Source organism: Cynocephalus volans, chromosome 7 (genome assembly GCF_027409185.1).
Source record: "Cynocephalus volans isolate mCynVol1 chromosome 7, mCynVol1.pri, whole genome shotgun sequence".
Classification (NCBI taxonomy): Eukaryota; Metazoa; Chordata; class Mammalia; order Dermoptera; family Cynocephalidae; genus Cynocephalus; species Cynocephalus volans.
The window spans coordinates 117,603,627-117,613,007 of record NC_084466.1 but is presented as its reverse complement, the minus strand read 5'-3'; the positions used below and the strand labels follow the sequence as shown (position 1 = coordinate 117,613,007).

At 37.0% G+C, this 9,381-nt stretch overlaps 1 protein-coding gene across 2 annotated transcripts in view; it reads left to right on the top strand.

Moving 5' to 3' along the window:
- Nucleotides 1-259: 259 nt before the first annotated feature.
- ATAD1 (ATPase family AAA domain containing 1) overlaps nt 260-9,381 on the top strand; it is a 52,076-nt gene continuing 42,954 nt past the window's right edge. Inside the window, exons 1-2 of one of the 2 annotated variants that reach the window (XM_063102441.1) lie at nt 260-357; nt 4,335-4,509. In XM_063102441.1, coding sequence (XP_062958511.1) covers nt 4,348-4,509 — 162 coding nt within the window. In that variant the 5' untranslated portion in view covers nt 260-357; nt 4,335-4,347. The remainder of the gene's footprint in view (nt 358-4,334; nt 4,510-9,381) is intronic. The other variant, XR_010024050.1, reaches the window with a different exon arrangement.

Sequence of the window (9,381 nt, the reverse complement as noted above, 5' to 3'; positions counted from 1 at the left end):
CTCCCCGATTTGTCAGGGTTGCGCCAGGAGCCAGCGAGCAGTGCAAGGACTTTGTACGATAAGCGCCTTTCTCAATTCGGTCTCCGAGCCTGGACGAGTGCTCTTTAGACACAGGGGCTTCGCGGAAAGCCTCAGCCCAGCAGGTTAAGTATCTTGCGCACTGACTCGCTCCCGCCAGTCCATCAGCCATTTCTAAGACGCCGGACGCCCCCCCGCCCCCCAGCCCGCGGCCACGGCCGCGCATGCTCGGTGCGAGGGGCGGGCCACGGCTCCGGCCGGAAGCGTTCGCTACCAGGCCGCATTTCCTTCCTGTGCGAGGCGAGCTGAAGGCTCCGGCTGCCGCGGTTTCTGCCCGGGGTGAGTAGCGGCTTCCCGCGGGGCCTCGTGGGACGGATCCTGCTGAGCTCCATGAGGGACCGGCTTGGATCTGGGAAGCCCAGCCGATAAAGTTACCTCGCCCTCCTTCCATGCCCCACCTCAGTGCCGCCCCCCAGCGCTCCGCAGCCCTTAGTATCGAGCGGATTAACCTCCAAGGGCGTTCTGGGCCTCGCTTTGGCTTCCGGCCCGGCCTAGGCCCATAGGTCTTCGTTGGCGCTGTCCCCGAGACTTGTGCCATTCCCGAAGGAAATTCTATAGGCAGCGTGGTCACTGTGCTGGGGCTTGGAGTTGTCCCAGGCGACCTCAGAACCAGGCTCCTAGGTGAAGGCAACTGCAATGAACTTGGTCTGATTGTCGCACAGGCGCTGCTACCACCTTGTGCAAAAGCGGAGGTGGTTCTTCAGGGCTGAAAATGCTTTCTCCGAGGATGGTGATGTTAATAATAACCTGTCCTCTATGTGAAGGTTGGCAGGCCTTCATTGTTATAGGCTGTATTCGTAGGGCCTTGCTGTCCGCAAAACTGGAACTTTGAGTTTGAGAAGCCCTTTGTAAAACACTTCATTGAGTTAGAGAAATACCACCCTGTGAAAGCTATACTCTCGGCCCTTAACCTTTCAATAAATTGCTCACAAACGAGGTAGAACGATTTCAAAGTTTTCCACCCTGCAATGGAGAACTGAAAATGAAACCATCTGGTATTATGTTTGCCGAACAAATAACTCTGCATTTCAGTGTTTTGCGATATTTCTTAGTTGTACATAATGCTACTTATGTATATGTATTTGTATATTCATTTTTTGAACCTAGTATTTAAGATTGAAGTATATTCCCTCCTGTTGTATGCACATGCAGCTGTTATTGTATATTCTGCAGTAATGGTATTGTTACTTTAATGGTTCTACAAATTGTAGGCGGATCAGTGACATATGAATGGTAAATGCGTTTACAATAAATTATATATAGTAAGTTTCAGTTTCATTTCAGAATTTTGAAGTCATTTCAAAAGATGGACTACTGTTTTAAAAGTGGCCTTAGTAAACCTAAGTCTGTACTGTATTACAGTTAATAATTTTAGAATAGCAAAATATATAAACAGGGGTTTTGTGTCTTGACATTGTTTACAGGATTAAAAAAATGTTACCATCTTGATTACTGGGATGTGCTAATAATAGCCCTAATTTGTTCATATAGTTCAGTGAACATCCAGTAGATGGCAGTTTTATCACTACCAGCTCAAACTTTACAGAAATGAAAACGCTGTTGGAATGTCACCACTTCCACAGATTAAGTTCATAAAATCCTTATTTTGCCTATTGGGTTTTTTTCGTCTATGAATAATACCCTGCATAATGATGCCACACATTTCAGCTGCATTTTCAACTTTACTGTGTTGGAATAAAGACTAGAAAAGGCAGTTTTACACTTATGAGAAGTGGAATATTGTGTACCCATTTTTTGGAATCCATGCTGATGGAAGAAAGCACACTTTGTTATATGAAGAGAGAGATAGTTAGGTGGCTTCTCCCTTCTAATTCCTTTTTTTTCCCCTTAACTAGTATAATAACTGGACAGTATGTTCCTCGAGTAAAGTGTTTGTATCTTAGTAATTATTGTATATCCAGTATGTAGTAGGTGTTATATATAGATGTTCAATAAGTGCCTATTGAATGAATTAAATCACTTAACATCCCTAGGCCGAAGTTTCTTCATCCAAAATGAAGGCTTTCAATTATTTAGTTAAGTTTAAATTAATGTAATTATTGTGAAGTGTATGACTCCTAGTAATGGAAAGTGTGTAACCTTGACTTTTGGAAATCCTTCAGCAGTCTGGTAATGACTTTCTGTTGGAATGATTGAATGGGAGGTTTTCGTCAGTTGCAGTTTATTTGTTGAATAGATCATTTTTTAATAGCCCTTGTTTTTTGTGTGACAATTATAAAGATGCTTAAGATATAAATCCTATTTATAAGGATTTAAACTCCAGTTGAGTAGAATAGATATCTCATATGTTCAGTAATGGTTGAAAAACAAGGCATTTCTTAAGATAGTGTAATAGGGCCAAATGAATATATAGAGGATTAATGTGATCTGAAAAAGCTTCATGGAGCAGATAAAGTTGGTTTTTGAAGTTTGTACAGAATTTGACTAATTCTAGATGAATAAGGGGAAGTGGCCTATCCAGAGTACCAGGCAAATATGCTGAAGGGAAAATACATATAGCATTTTTAGATGCCAATGACTCCAGCTATTGAGAGTTTCTGTTGAGAAGTTGTGAGAGATAAATGTTTAAAAGTGATTCTTTGGAACTAGATTAGAATACTCTTGGATGCTTGAGAATCCTGTAAAGGGAAAGCTTTGAGGTCTTTTGATTAGGAAGAAGAATATTATATACTTTCAAATGGCAGGAAAGTGCATGAGTTGAATTAAAAAATTGCTGGAGCTATTCCAGAGGGAAGAAGGTGAAGAGGATCATTAATTTAGTAGTAGTAAGAAGGTAAATAATTTTAGAGTTGGAAGGACCATGGATATTAATCTATGCAGTACCTATTTTTTCACCTGTCACTGGGCTGTCTTTACAAATTCTGATTTGTTCCTTTTCATGAATGCAAAAAATATATTCTCTTTTTCTTATATATCCCATAGCAGTACTGTCCTGAGAGTTCAATGGCATTATTTGAAGCTGAGATCCTGTCTCTCAAGATATGATAGTCATATCATCCCCAACAGGTTTACTTATTCTGGTTGGTTGTTGTCTTTGATAGGGGAGTGATGCCTCCTCTAAGCCTAGCTGTGACTGATGTAGCAGCTGAGGTAAATATGTAAAAGTAGGCACATTGCCTCCTTTTTTCCTCTGTCTTGGGTGAGTGCTGTGTTTGTTTTCTTTTTTTTTTTTTGTCTTTTTCGTGACCGGCCATTCCTATATAGGATCCGAACCCGCGGCGGAAGCGCCGCCGCACTCCCAGTGCTGCACTCTCCCGAGTGCGCCACGGGCTCAGCCCAGTGTTTGTTTTCTTGATTCAAAATTTTTGGAAGTTCTTTTGCTTCATATTTAGATAGGAACAATAGGATGGTTCAAAAAATTTAAAGTCACTTATTAATTGAGGAAATGGCATGTTTAAATTTACGCTGGCTTGAAAACCTTTAAAAGTAGGTACGAGGAAAAGGTGAGTGAGTTCAAAGTTTGAATTTCACCCTCAAAAATTACCTGGAATGCATAACACTTAATAGAAGAAATTCTTTACATTAGTAAAATATTGTTAGGTTTCGTTTCTTCAGTTGGATTAGTGTTATAGTCGTTATTTTTCTACACTCTGTGAAATAGTTATTTTAAAGCTGTTTGGAAGAGTACATACCTTTAGATATTTACTGTTTTTTTCAAATAGAATTATTAAATAAACCTCAGTTTCCAATCTACTTCACTTTCCAAGAGGAGCTTTTTTTTAATCATTAGTGAAACAATCGATTATACATATTTGTGGGGTATAGAGTTGACTATTAGTATTTGTGCACAATATGTGATGATCAAATCAGGATAGTTGGCATGTTTGTCATTATGAAATGTACTCATTCTTTGTGTGCATTAACCAGTTTCTCCCTACCTCCCTCTTCCCCCGCCAGTAACCACAGTTCTGTTCTCTCTTTCTGTAAGTTCAACATATTATTGTGTCCGTTCCTCCTTTTTACCCTCCCTCCTTCTTTCCCTCCCTTGTTCCTTCCTGTCTCCCTCCCTCCCTCTTTCTCTCTTTGTTTCTCTCTCTCTCTCTCTTTTTTAATGTATTTGTTTACTTAACCTTTAAAAATCCATTTCTCCTTAAAATGAAGCTTTTTAAAAAAATAGATAACGTTTGAATTTGACTAGAAGTTAGTTTTTCTTGCTTAGTTTGAGCTACTTTATTAGTCTCCCAATTTAAATGAATGTAGTTATTACCTAGTGACACTTCTGTTTGTTTTTTAAGGTTAACAATCAAGATGGTACATGCTGAAGCCTTTTCTCGTCCTTTGAGTCGGAATGAAGTTGTTGGTTTAATTTTCCGTTTGACAATATTTGGTGCAGTAACATACTTTACTATCAAATGGATGGTAGATGCAATTGATCCAACCAGAAAGCAAAAAGTAGAAGCTCAGAAACAGGTACGATTGAAATGTTTGAAGATCGTTTTTCTTGTGGCTAGCAAATATATTTCCTCAAAACTAAGAATGTAATAGAATTATAAATTAATGAGAAGTTCTGTAAGACCCATATGAAAATGTGTTGGTGTACATATTTAATTTTATTATAAAAAAGTATTCGTTTTTCAAGTTATTTTTTTACTATATAAACAACTTAGAAGAAAAATGATGAATAAAAATACAGTATATTGTTGTGAGCATCCTCATTAGAATAGTTTTTTCACCTTATAAAGGAAGGAGTCTAGGTATAATTTTTCAACAGACTAAAATATATTTATCTTTAGCAATGATATATGTTTTGCTTTTATGACATTTGAAATGGTAGATAATATTGACAAACTGTCAGTCTTAGTCTTACAAACTACACTAAAATCTAATTAAAGAATTGCTTTCAAAAAAATTTATTGGTTATAAATATAAATTATAGATTTTATTTTTTTACCTGCTGCCTCCTGTGGTCATTTTTCTATTTAGATGATATATTTGCTTGATTTCTGTTTGTCCTCAAAAAGTAGAAGCCTTAAAGGAGTCTTTCAGATTTTTCTTGCTGTTCGAGGGCAAGATATTCATATTCATAGATTTTAATATTTGTCCTGTGGGTTGCAATTCTGATTCATTCAGTAAACATTTATTGAGTTCCTAGCAAATGCTTAGTACCAGTGAAAAAAGGTGAATCTTGTTCTTTCAAAATGCTACAGGCTAGTGTGGGATATAGGGATATAAATAAACGGATGCTTTACAGTGTTAAGAATAGCTCCTAAATCAGTAAAAAATGAAAACCACAGTTTCATAAAAACTGTAGTAAGCAAATATCTGAAAAGCATTTTGGACAATTATGAATTTATTCCCTGAATTTGATTATACAATAGTTGACTCAGGGTCTAGATTATATCATCAGCCTTTTTCATAACTCTAGGAAGTCTGACTAGGGTAAGATTTTTTAAAAATATAATTTGATTATGTATATCCATTTCAACCTGAGTGTAGCTTTTTTTTCTCACCTGAATTATTAAAGTCAATTTAAGTCTGAGGTGGAAATATTGATAAGTTATATTGTTTTCAGCATTTTTAAAAGCAGAGGTGTGACTTTTTTTTTTTTTTTTTTTAAGATGACTAGTAAGGGGATCTTAACCCTTGACTTGGTGTTGTCAGCACCATGCTCTCCCAAGTGAGCTAACTGGCCATCCCTATATGGGATCCGAACCCGTGGCCTTGGTGTTATCAGCACCACACTCTCCCGAGTGAGCCACAGGCTGGCCCAGAGGTGTGACTTTTAAACAAGGAGAATTTTGTCATTTTTCTTTTTTTTTTTTGGCTTCTAGGAACTCCTGGAATACATATGTAGAAGACAGATAGAAAGCCAAATATACATATTAAATACTACACGAATGAACCATCATCATTAAGCCTTTATTGAAAACTGTGTGTATAGTATTGTTCTAAATATCAGGTATATGAAGTATTAGATACTATTTCCATCTTCCTAGTGCTCATGGTAGGGAGAAAACACTTGTTCATGATAATACAAGAGTACTTTAAAAAGTTCATGGAAAGTTCATATTATCTTCTATTTTTCCACGAACTTTTTTGAAGTACCCTCATAGTAGCACATGCTAGTTGCCTAATGAGTATTATAGACAGAAATTATGGCTTGTAGAGAAAAATCACCAGTGATTGAGGCAGTTGAGGATGGCTTCATGAAAGAGCTTAGCCTCTAGGATAGACAAAGAGAATTTTAAGTAGAAAGAACATGAACAGAATCGTGGTGGGTATACGCATAACAAGCCCTGTTAAAGAAACAATAAGTAGACTAGTGGGGTTGGAGAGGAGGGTTTACGTAACTAGTAGAACCTGCAGGGAAGAGTGAGGAAAACATGATAAAGCGTCCTGAATATAAAGTCAGGAAACTACTTTTTCCTTCCTCGGTCCTTTTAATTTTTTGATGGGTGGACTAAGACTGATTAGAAACTGCCACAGCATTTTAGAAGCCCATCATCAACTGAGAATGTGGCATGCTTTTTGCTTCTAGTGTTATCCCATTCCACAGTACCTTACCAGCTCTTAAAACATTCAGGATGAAAAGATTGTTGTGGGATTTGCATGGCCAAGAGGTATACTTCTCTTTTATCCTTCCTTTTTTTCTCCCTGTGTCCCTCAAGTGTGATTTTGAATCATATGATACTCATATTCAATATAACTATTGAAATATGATTTTGACCAGTTGAAGACTTCTGTATAGGCAGTAGTAAGCCATTAAATATATTTGAGTAGGTGGGGGATATGTAAAGCAATGTTTTAAGGATGATTCACCTTACAGTAGTATATAGGAAGAATTGGAGTCAGGAGAGACTAGGAGGAAGATCTGTTGGTTATAAACTGCAAGAGTCCTGGCAAAGACCTAGATAAGGGGGTAACTAAGGGAATGGAATGGGAGAAATAGACTAAAAAGAATGAAGGCATGAAGGACTTCGTGATGATTTGGGAAAACTAAAAGGACATCTTACAAATGGATCAAAGATTTGTCTGGATTTCTCAAAGTCTCATAGTATCTTTTATAGAGGTTTGGAAATTGGTAGATAGGGCAAGTTTATGGGAAGATGACATTTGATTTGGGCATATTGAGTTTGTGTTGGTGGTAGGAATTCAGGGAGAAATATTCATACAGCAATTGAAGTTGTAGGTCTTAATCTCAGAAAAAAAGGTCAGCCCTAGAGGTATGTTTCGTTTTGGATGCCCGTAAGCAGTTGGAGTCATTAGCCCAGTGCATCTCAACTGAGATGGAGTAGGCCACAAGTTTATTTTTATGTATGCATGTTATCATTTGTAGGGCTTTGCCCAAACCACTCCCCCCATCTTGCCCCATCACCATTAAGATTTATGTATTCATATATTCGCTGAGAGCTTCTGATGTAAATTATCACTGTAATAAATGCTAATGACTATACTGAGAGTGATGAGGTCTCCAAAGGAGATGTTATAAAGCAACATAAATATCAGGCTGAAGAGTAAGCCTTGATTCCCTTCATTTAGGCAATGGGAAGATAATATGAAGCCAGTGGAGAATGAATAGGTCAGTATGGGTCGCAAGGTACTTGGACTGACCCTTCTGCTGAAAACAATTAAATAAGCTAGATATATATTTTTTAATCTTCTTAAAGGCATTTGTTCAGAAGCTATCAAGAAAGTAAAGAATGCAGGTAAAAAACTTTAGGCAAAACTTCAGAAAGGTAAGCTGAACTTGATGGCCACCTTTCTTTTCTTTCTTTCTTTTTTTTAAAAGATGACCGGTAAGGGGATCTTAACCCCCGACTTGGTGTTGTCAGCACCACGCTCAGCCAGTGAGCAACCGGCCATCCCTATATGGGATCCGAACCCGTGGCCTTGGGGTTATCAGCACCACACTCTCCCGAGTGAGCCACGGGCCGGCCCATGGCCACCTTTCACCTTGAGGGAATATGCTGAACCTACTGAATTTGAGTGTCTGTTTTTATGACCCAAAGGATCTCAGGATACCAGGCACAAGGCCCATCCAAGGTAGGGAGTCTCATAGATGATACCCCTATAAATCAAGTCCCCAAATGGCTTTTTTCTCTGTAGTATTTCAGCTACAGAGAAAGATGTAAGAATAGTTTAAAGAGAAAACTTTAAGTCATACAAAAACTTTGTCATAGATAAAGTGACACATCTAAAATGTAGACACAGAAAAATTGAAAGTAAAAAGATGGAAAATGAATATACCACATAAGTACAGAAAGCTGGTTGATAAAAAGAAAGGGAAAGATGTTAAGGCAGAGATATTATTGGAGAAAATAAGGTTCACTACATAATGGTGAGAGATTCAATTCACCAGTAAATATAACATTTCTATATTTGTAATATGCACCTATTAATGAGGCCTCAAATATATAAAGAAAAAAATAGAACTACAAGAGAAATGGGCATATCTGTCATCGTGGTGAGAGATTTTAACATTTCTTTGATAGATCAAACAGATTTCTTAAAAATCAGTAAAGATGTAAAAGATTTAAGCAAAAAGTTTTATTGAGTGGATGTGTATGGTATATTGTACCCAAGCAAATGAGAGTATGTATCTCAAGCACACATGTAAGATTTGTGAAAATTAACTAGGTACTAGATTATGAAGCAAATCCCAAGTTTCATAGTACTGGTAGCATATTTATTCCATTCCTTGGTTATAGTGTAGTACAGTAAAAATTATTAGAAAAATCAAATAAGTTTAGAAAGTAGGAAATATTTCAAAATAACTCATAGGTAAAAGAAAACATATTGACAGTGAAATGAATGGAAATAAAATAAGTAAATGAAATAGAAAATGAATAAACGATAAAGTCAATAAAACCAAAAAAAATTTTTTTAAAGATAATAAAATTGAGACTTTTGTCAAACGAATCAAGTGAAAAATGAAATCACCGATAAAGGAGACATGACAGGTGCTATAGACATTAAAAATAAGGACTATTAGGGCTGGCCTTTTAGCTCAGTTGACAGAGCACAGTGCTGATAACACCAAGGTCAAGGGACCAAATCCCTGTACAGGCCAGCTGCCAAAAAAAAAAAAAGGGGGGCCTATTAATAACCATGTTGATAAATTTAAAAACTTAAGATACGAACAGACTCTTAGAAAAATAAGTACTAAAACTGAGTGAAGAAGAAATAGAATACATGAATAGTTAGTCCCATAACTATGAATACATTAATATTGAAAATATCTTTCTATAAAAAAAAAAATCCAGGCCCATAGAACTTTGCTAGCAAATTCTACCAACACTTCAGGCAGGAACAAATTAATAACAAATTTATACAAACTTCCAG